General features: G+C 36.7%; 1 protein-coding gene across 2 annotated transcripts in view; it reads right to left on the bottom strand.

Moving 5' to 3' along the window:
• Window positions 1-4666: 4666 nt before the first annotated feature.
• KHDRBS3 (KH RNA binding domain containing, signal transduction associated 3) overlaps window positions 4667-20074 on the bottom strand; it is a 93603-nt gene continuing 78195 nt past the window's right edge. For both annotated transcript variants that reach the window (XM_061995312.1, XM_061995313.1), the window contains 2 exons: window positions 9361-9419; window positions 4667-5221 (listed from right to left, as the gene is read on the bottom strand). In XM_061995312.1, coding sequence (XP_061851296.1) covers window positions 5130-5221; window positions 9361-9419 — 151 coding nt within the window. In that variant the 3' untranslated portion in view covers window positions 4667-5129. The remainder of the gene's footprint in view (window positions 5222-9360; window positions 9420-20074) is intronic.

Genomic DNA, 20074 nt, shown 5'->3' with positions numbered 1-20074 from the left:
GGTTGCATAGGAACATGTCCAGGTGGGTCTTGAAGACCTCCAAGGAAGGAGACTCCACAACCCCTCTGGGCAGCCTGTGCCAGGGCTCTCTCACCTCAACACTGAAAGAGTTTTTTCTTACATTTAAGTGGAACCTTTTGTGTTCCAGCTTCATCCTATTACCCCTTGTCCCGTTACTAGCTACTACAGAAAAAAAGGGATGTCCAAACCTCCTGACAACCACCCTTTAGATATTTATAAATATTAATATGATCACCCCTCCATCTCCTCTTCTCCAGACTAAACAGCCCCAGTTCCCGCAGCCTTTCCTCATATGAAAGATGTTCCATACCCCTGATCATCTTGGTGGCCCTGCGCTGGACTCTCTCCAGCACTTCCCTGTCCCTCTTGAGCTGAGGAGCCCAGAACTGGACACAGGACTCCAGATGAGGCCTCACCAGGGCAGAGTAGAGGGGGAGCAGAACCTCCCTTGACCTGCTGGCCACACTCTTCTTGATGCATCCAGATATTGCTTATTTTCAAAATCAAATTAACAAGACAGATCCAAATAGTGCTTTTTTTCTGTGATGAATTTTAGAGTCAGTGAAGAAAAAAAATGCATCTGGTAGAAAGACCTGGGGAATGGGAAACTTATATTGAGTTACAAGCAGTAATTGGGAAAAAGAACACAAAAAAATAAATTATCAGAATTTTATTTCTGTTATAAATTATCACAATCACAATTAATATAAAACAAAGCACTAAGCAAACATGACTGTTACACACAAGAGTTAAAGGTGAAAGAGCTTCATAGAAGACTACTACTAGAAAAACTGTGACTGTGTATTGAACATTTGTATGCATCAAACACCAAGTGAAAGAGAATAAGCAGCATAGTATAATTGTCAGGGATTAGAACATCTTGTTATACAAGATTCCGAAGGAAATGGATACTGGAGTATTATCTCTACCCAAGAATGTTGTTTTGATTAGACCTGCTTGCAATTAGCTATTAAGAAAAGCTTCAGCTTAAAATCTCAATCTTCATTTTAACTTATCCATGTTGTTCATATATTAGACAAGCTACTTTCCAAAGCATTTAAATTCCAGTCACCAGACTTCACACACTCTCTCACACTTGCTGAATAAGGCTAAGAAGTCACTAAAGGAACAAAGGGTTACATTATTGCTTTGTAACAGGGAGTTAGAGGAAAATCCTTTATTGAGCTCAAAATAAAACATTGTCGCATCACTAAGTTTAAATATACAATTATTTTTAAAAGAGTTATACACTTTAAGGCTTTAATACAAGAAATGGTGGAGATAATTTCATACTCTGTGGCCTGTCTCGTCGTTGTCAGGGCACACAGTTAAAGCACAATGCTCATAAGCAGTCCAGAATGAACGTGGCTGAAGTTCCTGAAAAAGAGCACAATAAAATTCATTTGTATACATCCTGAGACTAGTGACCATAAAGTCTCTGAAGACACTCAGATTACAAGCAGTGGGATCAGGAAATTATGCATACAAGAAATGTATGTAGATTTATGGAAACCATTGCAGAAACTGCTACCATTGAAATTCAGTGTAAACGTGACAAAAAGGTTCAATAAAGGCATATTAATGATATGATTAATTGTAATCATTAGCGTTACTTGTGTGGCCAGTAGCATATAGCAACTGACCAGTTTCACAATACAAAACCCTGCTTAAATGGATAAGCACTCTAGGTTAGTTTGTCACAATAAAATAAAGACTGTCTTCTACACTGTGGTTTTAGTATGGTTTTTCTTTTAGAGACCTTTTTAGACTATTTTTCACTTCTGTTCAAAATCTAATGGATTACTCCTAAAAGGTTACTCCAAAGGAAAGAAGTCCCACCAAACCAGAAATGCTATAGCATGAGTAGTGCATATTATTTCAGGAATTGTCAAGATAAGTTTTGTATTGCAAGTACATGGTTTCTAATACCACCTGTTTGAACTAATGTAGTTTATTGCGCACACATGCATAGCACATGAGAATTGATAAGCACTTTTGTCAACAGGCATGAAAAGGCTTTTTCTTAGGAGAAATATGTATCAATGTGGAGAATTGGAAGATGAAAGATTCAATGGGTTTAAAATTCACGTCGTTTTTATGTTCAATACACAGACTTTTTTAGATGAATCATACTTAGATCTTGCAACTCGTTCAAAGAGCAACTAAAATTGGACTCAAATGGTTAACTTCTGCCAAGGTGGGACTCAGCTACTTTACAAGAGCATCCCTGAACGCAGACTAATCCATCTTGTCAGATGCTCCCTGGCACACTCCCCCAGCCTCTGCATGATTTGACAGGGATAAAATATTTTCCCTGCAAAGAGAGCCTGGAACAATTTAAGGGTTTACAGGACTTTAGGGCAGAGTAGCAGAGGAGTGGCACAAATGCATGCTGACACATTTCACCCTCCATATAGGAGGTCCTAAAGACAGATAGTATAAAATACCATTTGGGTAAATATTACAGAAGGCTGAATTAACTTCCAGTTTACTTGGAAGTTGCATTTGTGTACTAGCTGAATCTTGTTTCTAGATAGTAGTTTCAACATATGTCGTTAATATAAAACTTTTTATTTGCCAGCTAACTCATGATGTGACTTAAGATGTGAACAGAAAGAGAGACTTGGTCAATTCCATTATAAATGTTTTGAAAAGTTTATAGATACTTAGTTTTGCCATAAGCAGTTCTAGCAGCTGGTATAGAATCTTTGCCTTTCGAGCTCCACAGGGCAAAAACCTCTTTGCCTTCCTAGCCTTAAAAGGGCCACTTGCTTTAAATCTTTAAGATATCCTCAAGCCATTTTTGCATGTACAGAAAATATTCCTTTAATCTGTGACAGCAGTATCAAATTTACTGTGGTATACAGAAGCAGTGCAACGTAAGCAATATCTCAAAGTATAGAGCTTTATTTATCTAAGTTGTGTCAACTACAAACACTAAGATCATGAGGTTAGCAGGATGAATTACCATTCCAAGTAGGAAATAAATTTTAACAAATCTGTTCTATTTAAAATATACACAATTCAAGCACACATACAGTCAATTATTTCTTACCAGAAACAACAGAGCTAGCTAATCTTCAGCTAATGGATTCTCAATGGACTTATTCCCTTCCATTTGTGCCAAAAAATCACCCTGCTCCTTGTGCAGAAGTGCTTGACTTCAAGAAATCATTTTATAAAATGACTTCTTAAGCTTTGGGAAAGCATTTCAGACATGTTTGCTGACCAGATTAGTGTTTTAAATTCCTACTTGAATGCCACTAGCATAAAATTACATTCATTTTTCACATTCCCCTGTCCAAAGAAATACTTAATTGATTGAAATGTTGCCAAAGCTATCGATACCTTCAAGTAAACAAACATAGGGCAGCACTCAAACCCTGAGACAATTTAATACCCTGTTTAACTACAGTTTAGAACTATGACTTTTCCTATCAGACCTGAACATAGCCAATGACCTCTCCTGATGTCTGCCTCAATGCCTGAAATCATTATATAAATGAAAGCCTGGTGTATAAAGAACTAAAGATCCAACCCCTACCATTCTATGTTCTGATCAAAAGCTCCAGGATTTATCTGATATCACAGATGAGTAAAGATACCTACCAAATCATCAGAAGATTAAGGTTTTTGTTCTCTTGGCTGTCCAAGGAGTTGGGTTTCCTAACAGGAAAAAAAAAAGACAACACTTTTAGTAAAATTCAAAGACTTCCAAATAAACAATGCAAATCAAACTATAATTAATAGAAACTTAATGATTAACAAAAAGCTTTAGACAACATTTGTAATGTTAAAGTTACTAGAATTTTTGGAAAAATAATATATTGCAAACTATTGGTTATGAGGTTTTACAGTTGTTTAATAGGGAATAGTTTGTCCAAATTTAACTAGCTAAACTAAGGCTTTTTAGATCACTAAAACAAATTAAACGTTTTAAAATGAGAATTTATGTGCCCTCAGAGTCTCTCCTACATTCTAAAAGGAAACTTGCTAAGTTGTAAGCTCCCTGTTTTTATTGGTTCTATTAAGATAAATTAAGTGAGATTAAAATCTTATTTGATTTATTTACCTTTGCAAATGAAGACCGTTTTAAGGGTTACACATCCTCTGCCTCTGACGAAAGCGACCTCAATTAGTCAAGTCAGAAAGTCTTTAAAAGCTTTGTGTTTATTGCTTCCAGCACGGAGCGAGGTGGTCATTAACGTACCAAAATTCTCATAAAAATTCCAAAGTTGCACTAGTGAAAAAACGCTCAACAAGATGAAAACTAGTCACATCTTTTTCAGAAAACTCGGTAGCTATTTTAAACCATTTTTTCTTTTTTATACAGAAGTATTTTGATTTAATGTGGCACTCAAGCAGATCCATACCAGTTGGATACTTTAAACAGCATTTATATCTACTGTGAGTATATATATAGAGATATATAGACATTTAGTTTTATACCATATTTTAAAAGAAGTTGCGCAGTGTTTAAGATGAGCCTTTTATAGCTGATCACGGTTAAACATTTCTCCCTGTTTACTACTATTTATGAAGTTTTATTATAAGATAAAGCATAAAATTAATCTCACACACACTGATTTTCTTTCAAAAGTTTATTTAGTATCAAGCAAGGGTAAAACTTTGCTTAACACTACAGAACATTTCAAGACTTGAGTTACAAAATACCACATTATTTGCATTTGTAGTTTGCTTCCCTTTTTACGCATGTTTGCAAAGAGAAAATCTAGCAAATGGCTGAAAATAAAAACTAACGACTAAATTGTTGAAAACCTTTCAAATAAAAGGCTACGCTTATGTTAAAAGAATGGACTAACATATTTAGTAAACCTATTCTTTGTTTAACACTAGTTAATCAAAGGTTATTTTTTTGATCACCTATTTTTCTTTTTTCAAATACAGTTTGGAAATAACAAAGTTCTTGGTTTTACATTTCCTTCTGTCCAGGTTGTTCTTTCAACAAAATATTTTAATTTCAGTCCATCCATTCAGAATTTTATGCACTTGGATTTAATAAAAAGGGATTGTTCATAGAAAAAATTACTTTGAACAGTATACAGGACTGGTGGAGATTGGATATTTCACAACATCAGACAGTACAATCAGTATCTGGCATATGGCTGGTCTCTGTAGACTCCTTTTGTTGTCCTTGCAGAAGGTGCCTTGTGTCGTGAGTTGGTCCATTCTTCTTGCCCTACAAGAAAAGAGAATATAGTCAGATTCTTTCTGATCTTCTCAGACATCACATTTATTGTTTCTTCACTCAATTGTGATCTCAATATTTACAAGTATCTAAACAGTGGATGTCAGGAGGTTGGGACATCCCTTTTTTCTATTGTATCTAGCAACAGGACATGGGGTAATGGGATGAAGCTGGAACATAAAGTTTCATTTAAATATATGAAAAAGCTATTTTACTGTGAGAATGAGGGAGCCCTGGCACAGGCTGCCCAGGGAGAGTGGGGAGTCTCCTTCCTTGGAGATAGGCAAGACCTGCCTGGACACATTCCTATGCAACCTGATCTAGGTGAATCTGCTTATATGCAGGGGGGTTGGACTAGATCTCTAAAGGTCCTTTCCAACCCCTACCATTCTATGACTGTATGAATTAGATAGCAACGTTTCATTTTCTGAAACCAAAGCATAGAAAGGGAAGTCTAACAAATAAATCTGGGTACAACACATCTACATGACCTATCCCACAATGCTTCTCCAACACCTAACAGCAGGGAGTGTAACAGGATAACATCAAAAATATTTAGGGCTCTGGCATTCAGTTGCACCTGCCTGTTGCAAATACACACAAGTGTCAGTTACACTGGTAGGCCTACAAATAATTATGCTAGGATGAAAATGGAGGATATTAATTATTTATAAGCAAATAACTTCATCCCAGAAATAAATTTCTTTGCATCAGTACCAATTTAGGCCTAATTCAAACATGCAATCCAATAGTGGAAAGCCTCAAATATCAGTACAAACACCTGTGGCTTCTAACAAACTAGGGGCAGTATTTGGCTTCCCTGTAAACTAAATTTGCTTTCTCTGAAATGCAAAAATAGGAAGGGAGAGCAGAAAAAAAATTAAAAGAGCAGGTAAAATTGCTTGTTTCAGTTTTGACAATAGGCTTGTGGAAAAACTTGTGCTATATTTAATACTTCATAAACCTACCACATTTCAGTGGTAACAAACAGTAACAAGAAAGAGCAGGGTATTGTCTTTAGAGGCAAATCTACTGTGCCAGGCATTTACGATTTCACTCACAAGAGGAAAAACAAAAAACTAAATGCAGAGCATAATGGAACAGTACTTAGGTACATTTTAATAAAGCAAATACAAATCAGTATTACACCATCCCTGAAAGAAAAACACAAAACCAAACAGCAGCAAACCTAAAAAACAGTGTACGTGCTTCCATGTAGAGAACTGTCCTGCCCTAAGCATACAGGCATCCAAATAAACACAACGCAATCCAGAAACTAAGGGTGGAACCCAAATGTATGATAACCTAAAATTTAAGCATCACTTTGTTTATTTTTTATTTTTGGGTGTAGTTTTTTCTTTAATGGACTAGAAAGTCAACAGTCAAAGAACCTTTGTACTTTGACTGGTAACTTGCTCAGACATTAGATGTCTGAAATTAGGTGAAAAGGATCCCAGAAGTCAAGGGTCCAATTTCACAATCTCTTCACTGAAGCCTCACCTTAGATACTTCATTTTTCAAAATTTAGGTGGTTTCCTACACAGCTTTGGTTACATATCATACCTTAGGTGGTCAGAACATTTGCTTGGAGGCAAAAGTAAGAAGTTTGATATTAGGCTGAAAAAAAGTTAAGTTTTACCTGAGGCAAGTTCCATAGGAACCTGATAACAGCTGGCTGAGGGGTAAAAATTAAACTATCCTACCTCTTGAGCACCACTACAAGGAAATGTTTAAATGCAAAAAATGCACTCTTGGTTACAGTTTAAGGGGAATACTTTTCCTTTTGAAGCAATTGGTCAAATTAATAAGGAGTCACCTCATGTTTTATCAGTTTTCATGTTGGTGCCATTCAGGGCTCCAAGTCCTAAAAATATTAATATTCTTCCAACACATCCTATGGATGGCACCTGAGCTTCTTAGAGGAGGTAAAGTTCAGGTATTTCCTGGGAATCTGTATTTCTTCCTGGACAGCACTAGGCAACTATCTGCTCACTATGCAGTTCTAGGAAGTTTAGTTCAAGGCATTAATGTTCAGATGATGATTAGTACCTAACTCTGCATTTAAGAATGTACTTGCTGATCAGTTAGTTTAGAAACAAAGCATGTAACTATTTATTTGTATGTGCAGAAAGTTCAGTGGCTGTAACTCATCATAATTCTTCAAGGTATTTATAGTCTTCCTCTCAATCTGAGTAACTACATCACCTAATATTCTGAGTGGTTGTACTGTGATGAATAGAAAACCAATTTTAAATGCAGAAGCAGTGGAAAATCCATAATTTCAGCCTTAAATACCACACTCCACGTTTTTCCCCCATCAGGCAAATCTATCTACATTAAGCAGTTTCATACAGTTTTTTCCTCCATCAATTCTGTATTTATGAAACAGTCTTTGAAATATCAGGCTTATAATGGCAAACAGTTTTATTTTAGTGCTGAAATAAAGATTTAAGCTAAATATACATATATATCTCAACACTAACCGAAAGTGCTGGGGGTCAGAGGAATTTCAAGTGACCTCTTTTGATGAACTGACTTTCCCCTTCAGCCAAATATTTAGTTTAAGCATATGACATTGAGCAAGTTTCTGTATTCAGTACATTTATCACCATAACTTCACTGAGGTCATTTAAGTTTTCTGCAGGAAGCATTTCCAAACGGAGTTTAACAAATACACCATGGAAAATTTTTAATAGAATCCTAAAATCAGCACAGCATCCACCACTTAGATTCACAAATCTTTTACACTAGTTACTAACAATCTTCAATTGTTTCAGATTTGAGTGATCTAGATTACACTTCTCTGATCTCTAGCCAGAGATTTAACATTTATCCCTTAAGCCAAGGTGCCTTTTTACATGATTTATACTTCTAACACATAACAGATTCCTTTAATTAAGACTGTCACTACCTGCACTGGTTTTGGATGAGATAAATTTTCTTCACAGTATCTACTGGAAGACTATGCTTTGGATTAGCACTGGAAATACTGCTGATAACACAAGGATGTTTTTGTTGTTACTGAGCAGTGCTGACACAGAGTCAAAGTCTTTTCTGCTCTTCATTCCATCCCACCATTGAGTGGCCTGTGGTGTACAAGGAGTAGGGAGGGGACACAACTAGGACAGCTGATCCCAACTGATCCCAGGGATATCCCAGACCATAGGATGTCAGGTCAGCATTTAAACTGGGGGAAGAAGGAGGAAGGTGAGAAATTTGGGAAGACAAATATCATCACTCCAAGTCACCATTACAACTACTAGAGCCCTGCTGTCCTGGAGATGGCTGAACACCTGCCTGACCCTGGGAAGTTGGGAATGAATTCCTTGTTTTGCTTTCCTTGTGTCTGCACTTGTTGCTTTATTTATTAAACTGTCTTATATCTCAGCCCATGAGTTTTCTCATCTTACCCTCCCCATCACACTGGCGAGGAGTCAGCAAGTAGCTGTGAGGCTTTCAGTTGACTGCTGAGGTTAAACACATCTTACTTTAACAAAAAAAAAACCCAATGTGATCTTTACCACTGGCACATCTTTTGCTTCATTATGCATTGTTTTGTCTCCATGAGTAACCCACTGACTTCATGTCTATTAGCTACCTAAAGTACTTCTATAACCTTTACATAATGACTCCCTGCTTGATTTCACAAGACTGATGCATGAAAATGAATGCAGAAAGACCATACAAGTCTAAAACGCACTCAATTAAGCCTGGATTCAGCTGACAATTTCAGCATATCCTTACCTTGTATCAATTTTCAGTGTCAGTTGTGCCACTTTTGAAGCATTTGCTTTGAGCTGCAAACAGCTTCTGAAGAAAAAAGGTCCTACATATCCATTTTTTCCCCCCTTAAATCTTACTAAATGTGATACAAAAAGGGTACTTGCAGTATGACTTAGATTGCATTTTATTTCTTAGATTTTAATTTCACACAACTGTTAGCTAACAGACCAAAGAAACCTCCTTCAGTATCTCTCAATAACCACATGAGGAGCTCTGTGACAGTGGAGGAGTCCCTGAACAGCTGTTATCCACTGTAGAACTGAAGTTTGCCTTATGGAAATTCTTCTTTGATTATATTTTTTTCAAGAGACTACTTGTGTAGTTATTCAGCTCATAAAGCTACTCACCGTAAGAGTCGTATGTTTCTTCACTCAGTCCATGGCCATAATCATAGTAATCTGCTCCACTGTACGGCAAGAGGAAAGTAGGAAAAAGAACAAGAAATAAAGCAGTTACATTTTAAGAAGCAATATTTATCATCACACATCGGTCTACCTTTGAAAAGAAGAAACCTTGAAAGATATAGACAAGCCCTAAGGTAACCATCCATGTGATGACAACAACAACTTAGGTCCTGTTTATTCATTAATTAGAAAAGAAACTACATTTACTTTCACTTATAATTTTTGTTTATCAGAGCCTTGGGACCACAGTCCAAATGCAGATGTGGGAACTGCATGTTTAAAATGATGCTTGGAAAGACTCAAGATCTTAACAGTTGCCAATGAAAGAAGAGTAGAAGGTGTAAGTACAGAACCAATTCATTTATCCCTTTAACTTCTTTTCATTGCCTACTGTTGCCTAGTATTTTACCTTTGCATCTTTGAATTCACTGGTAGAAATGCAATAAAGGAGAAGCAGCTTGCTGATCAGAAGGTTATATAGTTGCTACACAAGTTTCAGTGTATTCAAAACAGACAAATGTGCACATACGTAACTGCTAATGTTTTAATAGGCAGGAGAAAAATGAAGACAGGAACTAAGTCAGCAGACTTCTGCTTTTAGGATTGAAAAGTACATATGAATATAACAACCATGGCCCTTAAGAATAGTGGTCTTGTATTAAGTCCAGAGTGGAATTTCCACAATGAAAACTGAAGAACAAGCCTTATTACAAATTAGTGGTCTATTACACTTTGGTATTTCATGTAAACATTACTACGCATCATTTACATAGTTGTCAGAACAAAAGTTTATTAGACACACTGGTAGAATGTAGAAAGCAAGACCCTTAATTGTTTATTTCCTCTCTGTTCTAACTACAGCCAGACCCAGGGCTGGCTGACAGTATTTGGGAAATGCTCTACAAACTGATGTTACCAAGTCATTACCTTCTGAGCAGAAGGAAATATCAAATATATCACTAGTAACTAACTGACAAAATGTTTCTAACATTAGATTGATTGCTTACAAAATAAAGGCCAGAGAGAAAAAAACCAGTTTATGGCCTTAACATGAAGCAGCAGGTAAAGCATTTATATAAAACAAATATCACAATTACTTCACATCACAGTTACTTCTAAATTGACACAAGTCAACAATAAGATGGTTGTTTTTTAGATTGTTTTTGTTTTAGTTTGGTGGCTTGGTGTAACTAAGTTTTAAATCCCACAAAGTAATCCAAATCAGAAATAACACTGTTCTGTTGTGGGCAAATTTAGAAATACTAGCACGGGTGAGTGTTATTGCTAGTATAAAGACTTCCTGGAATACACTAAAGATCCACAAAAAAACCTATCTGTATACAAACTGAATGTTATCTATGGTTTCTCAGCTGATGTGATGAGGACCTTCAGACAATAAGGGTGAAGTATGAAGTGTAACAACACAATTTTTCCCTACAGCACCCAGTGATAAAACAGTCTTTGTTCTGACAACCAACTTAAACCTGACATTCACTACCCTTCCACTCGGTACTTATTTTACGGCTGTCATCAAGTTCAGAAAGCCTATAGCAGCTGAGTCCTATCCCCATATCTGTCAATTCTGTCAATTACTTTTTCAGGGTTTCATTTCATAGACCTGAATTATCAAACAAGAAGTGACTCATCATACAGCATGTAAACTGCAAGATAAAGAAACATTGGAAAGAAAAAAAAAGATCCTCTCAACTGAAAGCACATATGATCCAACTTCATTAACAAACCCTTCAAAATTAATCATCTGTCCAAGAAGTATGAGAAGTTGCCCAGTGCAATTCAATACTCTGCTTTTCATTTGTGCTGTCTGAACACTACCAACACTCTGTCAATAGTATGTTTGACAACTGCAAAAGTTCAGGTAAGACAACTTAAAGACTATGACCCAAAGAAAAGGGTAACACACAGATGGCTCTAAGGAATTTGAGGTAAAAAAGTTAACATGAAGATTTGTTTCACCTGTAACAGTCCAAATAGCCCATGAAGTTCACAACCAAGATCAAAGATAACTAAGGGTTTTTGAGGAATTACAGAAAAATCTAATACTGTATCTGAAGAAGCCACAGCTTACAGAATTGCATTTTTTTCAAAGCAATCATCTGCTAAAAGGCAGCCTAGTCAAAGGAATCTGCAATATCAAACTTTTTTGAATTGTACATTTGAACACATTAACTGAGATACTTGAGATTGATTCCATTGCAAGGAATTAAGTAGCTAGATTAGCTGGACAGAAAGTATGACACCAATTTTTGTTTTAAAAGCATCCTTGACATTTATTCTTTCTTATATAGGTTCTCCATCATCTTACCCCTCTGACTTAAGACTACTCAAACTCTGTGCATGCCTTTAATGGATTTATTCTGCAAGTAAAGACATTTTCTTCCTATTTCTTTCATTTTATCTTGCAGAAAGAAGAAAAATAAAAACCACAATCAGGTTTATCTTCCTCTTCATCTTAAGTGCCTCCCTCGTTTCAGAACATGCCACAGGTCCTTTTTGTTTTACCCCACCAAGACTGAACCTGGAATCTGCTTTGAATTCCTATGTTTCTAGATGTGAAATGTCCTCGAGGCAATTTTCTTAACCTTTCCTTACTTCTCCAAGAGTCTACTTTGTAGACTGTTAATTGCATTACATGGGAATTGTCAGATCAGTTCTCCAGCATCCTCCCAACTACTAAGCAAACAGTAAGTGCAATTAAGTGCATCAGCTGTGATTCAAATCTTTTGTATATATAAAGCCCTTGCTCCTCATATCTAACTTTTGTGTTTCCATTCCTGCATATCTTTGGACTGATAGGAAAGAAGACAAAGACAGCCAAGAAAAAAATGCTTTGATTTTCCATGTCAACACAAAAAGTTTGAACCACCTAATAGTATGGAAGGATTAGAAAACAACAATAGATTTAAGCACATTGCTTCAAATGCTGAGGGCTGGACATTAATCCTACAATGCTTAGAGAAAGTGTGAATGAGGCTTAAGTAGTTTAAATACGTCCAGAGGGAAGTGCCTGTTTTCTCTGTTCAGAAAACAGCCTGAGATAGAGAAGAGCAACCTCAGATTTTAGCAGTGCAACACTGTTGAAATAAAGCCTCAGAGAAGCTTTTTTTATCAAGTGAAATAGAAGATTGGGAAGCTTCCTGCCATTTTATCCAGAATCACTGTGCTGTGATAAGTATCTTAAAATACTTTAATTTAGAGGTATTCAGCATAAGCCTTCAAAAGGTCTTGTGGAATATGACCTGAACTTCTCAGGCTTTTCTGCTAAGCTGATTGTTTCTGAAAATATGTCGATGAACCATAATAGACCAAAAAATCTTTATGAAACAAACAAATAGCAGTAAATGCTCTGGACATGATGGTTAAGTCTTAAAGAACTCTTACCTTTTATACTCAATTAACTACTATCTGGACTCAATAATCTTAAAGGTCTCTTCCAGATGAAATGATTCTATGATTCAGATATCAGAATAGGTCATTAGGCTAATTTTTGGGACAATTCCAGAACAGAGACAACTACCACCAGTGTAGGTGTTCTGTAGTACTTTTAAAAAAAATGGATAAATACATCAAAATACGTTGTGATTAATGAATGCAATTGCCATGGCTCATAGATCTTATACAGGCAACTTTGAGAATAAGCATTACACCACCTCTGTTTTAAACAAAAGTAGTATGTCAAGGAGTTTGCTAAGGGGAGAGTAAAAGGTTTCTGATTGAAAGCTTCTAGTTTAGTGGAAAATTTCAGACTTATGCACTGACAAGGCTGGTTACCAGGTTTAAGCACCAAGTGAACTAAAACCTTCAACTTCAGCGATGAAAACCAACCTTTGTAACCAGCTTCAGCTTCTTGCAATCCTCACTAGTGGAAAACTGGGAAAAAAACCCACAACTCTTTTGCACATTGGCATCATAAGGAACTTTGAGACTGATCCCTTCAGGGAGAAGCCAGAGCAGTTGCAGAAAGTGATAAAAAAACCCCTTTGAAATACTAAGGTTTCTTTTTGTGCTAACAGTAGCTCCATAAACATCACCTTTGTCCTTCTATACAGAGGGCAGACAAAACAGCAGCAAAGTACAAAGAACAAGTGAGGATCTCTCTAGCAAGAAGTCTTATATGATAGACCTTGACTGGTATGATTACATCTGAACAGAACATCTCCTCAAGGACAAGATTCTTTCTATCGTTCCTGTGAGATCTTCACTCTCAGCTGCTTCTGATATCAACAGTAAACAGGAAAAGTGTCCCAAATGTTATTGGCAAAACAACAATCACAGTAGTGAAGCTTCTCATAACTCCATAACTGCCTTAAACATAGAGTATCTGTCTTAATGCCTCTGTGGGTCACTAGAACACCGTGTTCTTTAATCCAGCTTACAGCAGGATAGCAGAAAAACAGGGTTATCAAGATGAGATCCACACCTTTTTGGGCATCTTGCAAATAGATTTTTATTTAATGCCCAGTTTTACCACTTCTTCGCAGTAGTTTCTTTGGTACATACTCTCATCCCTGCATCTCAGCTTACATCTGTAAAACAGATAATGATCTAAGAAAGCAACTGAGACCAGTATGTGAAAGCTTTATGAAATACAGAACAATGATGCAATCTTCCTCAATTGTATCCCATTATACTCTCATGTAGGTAATACAAATAGCAACTCTATTACCTGTAATCCTAAAAGATAACCAGAGTACCCCCTCCAAGGATTCCCTTACCTATCAGGATTTAGCAATTGTTTTTTAAAGCAGAAATTGTAACAAATTTCACTTTTGAACAATGAAATGCCCTCACAGCCATCTGCATTCTGGTGCTGCCTGCCACACACAGAGTTATGTCTATCTACATCTTTCTAGCAGAACTCTACAAGGTTCTTGAAAGCTAACAGTTTTGCAATCTGAAACGTCCAGTTATTGCATTGAACTCAGTCTTTTTCTCCTCATTCTACTCATAACTCATCTCAAAACAGGGAAGGTAAGTGGCAAGTTACAACAGTGACCGAAGCACACAGCCTAAATAAGGCTGCTTCACAGAAACAGCAGCAGCAGGAAGCTATAGCTTCACCTTGAAACTACAAACAGAATGCAGCAATCTATTCCTAAAAATGAAAAATGCTAAATAAAATGTTGAAAATGTCACATCAAACAAGAAAGCACCAGTAGAAAGACTAAAAATTCAGACTGTATAAACATCAACATTTTGGTTTAGAACCATAGAATCATTTCAGCTGGAAGAGACCTTTGAGTCCAGCCTTTGTCCCAGCCCTATCAACCACTAGACCACTTCCCTCAGTGCAACATCAACCTGTCTCTGAAACCCCTCCAGAGATGGTGACTCCAGCACCATCTTGGGCAGCCCATTCCAATGCCTGACAACCCCTGCAGCAAAGAAATTCCTCCTCACATCCAGCCTGAATCTCCCCTGGTGCAACTTGAGGCCATTTCCTCTTGTTGTATTGCCTATTCTTGTTGTTTGGCTGGTGAATCGGAACCATGCCCTAGCCACTCCACATCTCATTTGTCTGGTTTGCAAAGCAGTTTGGGGGGAAACGAATTAGACTGATATCAGAGGAAACTAAATCTGAAGTCTTAAATATCCATTTGTGTACCAGGTGTTCCACTTGCTAAAAACAGATCCAACTAACATTAACAATAGCAAAGGACACGTTTTCTTACCTCTCCCACCAAATGGACAAGACTACTCAGGACAATGGAAGCAGCAGAGAATAATAAAGACCTGACAGGTATCAGACAAATTCTTTATACTATTTCTTACAATACTGAGAAGAGCTGGGGGTATTATTCCATCAAATTTTTGGTTATCCTTCAAGTCCTACATAAGATTCTATTACAAATCCAAGATGATATTACTTGTCACAGATTGCAGTAACAAGACAGAGCTCCCTCTAATACATTATCCATAAAAACTGAACAGACAGTACGTCACCATTCTGTCACTAGAAATACTACTTGGTAGGATATACAACATATCTTCTTGTCTTTCTAACTTACCAAATGAATGGTACAACTTTCATCAGTTATCTATAAATTTGTTCTCTCTCCTTAACAGTTGACATTGAAAAGCATTTAAGAGAAAAGATATCATTCTGTCCCAGATTTATAAGATTATAATTCAAAAACAGTAAAAGTGCCATCAAGGAACACATTCGGTACAAGAGATTATGTAACTGTTTTCAGGGCTGCATAATTGTAAGCATCTGGCACACCTCTCACCATGTTTGACATCTTCCCAGTGCTTCTCCAATGCCCCTTACATGGGCAGCATTCAAGCTTTGCCTCTGCAAGCACAATAAGGCAGACCTCTTCCTCTTCTGTCAAAGAATTCAATCCACTCAACTGCTAAGACTTATTTGCTAGATTTACGTGGGCTCTCGTACTTTTATCAACATGTATGCTCCAAGCACATTGCACCTGACAATTACATCACAATAAACCTCAAATTCTGATGGCTACTAAACCGTATTTGTCATTGCTGTCAACTGAACGATGCCAAAATCATGCTTAAAAGTACAATTTACAGCTCCCGGTATTTCTGGGACCAATTTAAAGTTCTCCCTCAGCTATCTCCCTTTTCTAAAGTTGCCCAATTAAGTAGATATTTCCTCACCAATGGAAAGAGGCAAGATATTTCTTCCCTTGCAAGCAAATAAACTACTATAGGATAGTCTAAGGGAAATACCTGCAATTTTTGTTAACTGCTAGCAAGCAGACATATGAAGTGAACTGTGTCCTGGTTTTGACTGAGATAGAGACAAAACTTTGTCCCCAATGTGTTGGGACAGTGCTATAGGATGGGAATACTGTTGATAACACAGTGACGTCTGAGTTGTTGAACAGTGGAGTCAAGGACTCTTCAGCTTCTCATACTCTCAACGAGGAGGCTGGAGTGTTCCACAAGTTGGGAGGAGGCACAGCCAAGACAGCAAACTCAGACTGAAGGGATATTCCATACCATCTGACATCATACCCAGTATATAAACTTGGGGAAAAGCTGACTGGGAGACACTGCTCAAGAACCAACTGGGCACTATTTGGCAGGTGGAGAGTAATGGCATTGTGTGCATCACTTGTTTTGTATATGCTAATTATTTTACCATTATTATTTTCTCCTTTCTTTTCCCTATTAAACAAGAGGGTTTTGTTTTTTTACTTTTCCAATTATCTCCCCATCCAACTGTGAGAGGGAGAGTGAGTGAACAGCTGTGTGGTGTTCAGCTGTTTTCCAGGTTAAACCATGACAGTCTGTCAACCAGCAAACTAACATCAAATCTTCATCTCCAAAAACACATGTAGTGACAAAAACACGTTCTGAACCGATGAAGCCTGATTTTTCATGCCTCTCAACAGACACCAGTTTCCAAGTGTAACTTTCCAAGGAAGTCCCTTTAATACCCCATACTGGGGAAATACATCTTCCCTACATATAAAAATATATATTCTTCACTAGCTACTGCAAATGTGAATTTATGTTGCTGTCATTTCTCTAGTCATAGAGTGACTATATAGTTTCTCCTCCTTGTCTTGGTATCTCAACAAAACCAGCACAAAGTGTATTATGTAAGACATTTGAGAAGTTATTCCTACATGAATAACAAGTTCAATTTGTAAGATTTGGAAGCCTCATTATCCAAGTTCTTTCTCTTAAGACAATAAATCTAGCAGCACTGTTGCAGCATCCTGCTGAGGCCTAGTAACTGGATACTTTTTCTTCACTACCTCTGTCATCTAAGCTTAAAGTATCCTTTTTTAAAGAAACATCTTAATTAAATAGAAGCACTCAAATAATTAAGATGTTTTTAAACTATGACTAATTCCACAAGCTACCATTAATAACTAAAATACAGCATTTAGCACTTAAAAAATATTCACTGTTAATGAGTTTTTCCTTCCTATTAAAGGATGTCTTAAAATATCCTATTTGACCTATTCTCTTATGTCTTCACCTGTGCAATTTGTCAAGGTAAAAAATTCTAAATATTACCAAATATTCATCCTTTTTTCATTAGATTATGGTAATTCAATCACCCAGTTTTAAGACAATGTACAATTAAACCACATAAAATGAATACTCTAATTTTATGCCATAATGTCTGTTTTAGTTTCCTCAAATATATAAGATTTCATGTTACTACTTTTGGTTCCACTGTAATACTTTTAAGTTTTCTTCAACAGGTCTCAACATTTATTTTTAAATGCAGTTTTTACTTGTTTTCTAAATATTGAGGCATATTCCTTGGTAAGTTCAATAGCAAAACAAAGAGGAAAGTCAACATCATTTTTTCATATTTTTGTGAAAAGCATTTACCAAATAGGATTAGTACAAATTAAAACTACTCTCCTAGACAGGGAGGTATCTAGTAATGATGAGGATTCTAACAACCTATTCCAATCTTATGAGTGCAGCATGTGATACACTTAGGTTAAGATTAATTCTTTCATTACATTTGAATTGCCTTAGTCTTATTCCTGTTTAGTACTGAGGCTTCAGAACAGATTTCTGTAATTCAATTTAAAAAAAAACTCCAACATGTATGCTAGACTCCCAGTTAAACTTAACTGTGCTGTTAAGGCACTTCTGAATATACCTTATGTTAACTTGTAAGAAAAAAAGAAAACATCTATCTAAACCTGGAGAACTGCAGAAAATAGTCTTTCAATAATGTGAGCATAAAAATTAAGCAAGAAAGTACATCGCAGGGATTTTCAGTTAAAAGACACTAACTTGTTTATGCTAATGCATCTGAGGCTTTATTCACACAGAATTACAGCCTCCAACAAGCTCATACATACCAGGTGTTCATAAGCAATAACAATTGCAAAATATTAGCCATTTGCACAGTCCCCAGAAATCAAACTGCCTTGGAGTGATTTGATAAGTCAGAGCACGAAATACAAACAGCTACTAGCATTGAAATAGACAGAATTACATCTTGAAAAACTACAGTAACAGACAGCGTTTTGCATATTATGCATATTTATATATCCTGGAAATGCATGATTGCTGACAAACTTAACAATGTAAATTTAAAACACTGAGCAGCACAAACAAAGTGTTAGCAATTAACTTTCAAATACCAATAGCAACATCTCCATAAGCAAATTGCAAATCCACACACTCAGCCCTTTATGTAAATCCTCCTCATACAAACATGATTGTCATCATCTTTTGTATGACTACTAATCAGAGGTTCAGAATCCACCTGAAAATTTGAGTTACTAGTGGAAATGGGGAGGGTCTTGCCAACTACATACCAGGAACCAGCTTCTCTGAAAATTAAGATGCCTTGAGTGGCACAAAATCAACGATTTAAAGATTTGAAGCATTTTAGCAAAGTGATTTACTTGTATTATTTAGGTATCAGTTGAACAACAGCCACTGACAGATTTCAAGGTTTGGGGGCAGGGGAGGAGTTATTTCTCTTTTCAATATGATGTGCAGTTACTTAATTCTTAAGTAACTACCACAATCTATGAAACAAAAACTTCCTCAAAACTTCCAAACCCCAGGGTCTCAGTGCACAGCCTTCCCTAGGCTGAAGAAATCTTATGTCTTGATTAGTCCCTGTTGAAACGAACAGTAAAGAATAAGGCCTTACCACATGGCATTCATAACACCGTTTTTAACAGGCTTAGGAATTACCACATGAGCAGTTATCTTTTTATGCTTTTAGATAAGTGATTGACAATAAAGGTGCAGCATGTACTTCTCACTTCCCAACACATTAAGCAGTCAACACAGAAGGAATTAGAGATACTGAAAAAAATAGGTATACTAAAGAGAATTTGCCAAACCTCTTAACTCAGACTAGCTTGACCAGATGGCTCTAAAGCTTTTGGGTAACCTGCATTTATTTGAATGTATCAGATTTTGGTATGACTTGAAATGGCTGCAATTATTTCTCCATATGCAAGAAGAGCAAGAGAAAGACTATGTTTAAGCCACTGGCACTATGGCTGTTGCCAAGAGAAATCTACAGGATTAATAGGCAAATGGGGAACCAGAATACATTGCAGAAAACATAGACAAAGCCAGCAATTGCCCTTAGCCCTTACATTCTGCATGAGTGAAGGTGAGATGCAGTTGACTGAAGATCTAAACCAGTTTTAAAGTTACAATTAAACACAAAATGACTTTACTATATGAATGACTTACTCCTGTCCCTAAACAGACAGCCATGTAGTTGTGCAAACTACTCCTTTCATAGTTGAGACTGCTAATCTGTTGTAGCTAGATTTTTTGAGGAAAAGTATCCAGTTTTAAATGCCTGCAGACAAATCTAAAGAAGTTATCTGAAACTTCAGAGTGCTGTGAAGCAGACAGATGGGGTTCTCCACATTTTTTTGTACTATAGTAACTGTGTTAGCCATTCTCTCTTGATAGTAAACTTAAAAGCACACAGTAAGCCTCTAATGCTGTTGAAGAGGTAACAAACCCAGCCCCCTTTCTCAGCAACCTTGTCACATAATCTGAATTTCAGTAACAAACCTCATTCTCTGGCATGTTAACTCTCTGCAGCATCTGTCACTGGTATGAATGGTTGATCATAAGTACCTCTGTAGTCATCTCAATGCTATTAAGCAGATGGCAGTGCTAAATCCAAGTGATGTATTACATCTCCCTG

This window comes from Colius striatus, chromosome 4 (genome assembly GCF_028858725.1).
Source record: "Colius striatus isolate bColStr4 chromosome 4, bColStr4.1.hap1, whole genome shotgun sequence".
NCBI classification, from domain to species: domain Eukaryota; kingdom Metazoa; phylum Chordata; class Aves; order Coliiformes; family Coliidae; genus Colius; species Colius striatus.
The sequence above is the reverse complement of the archived record's forward strand: the minus strand, read 5'-3'. Positions and strand labels throughout refer to the sequence as shown.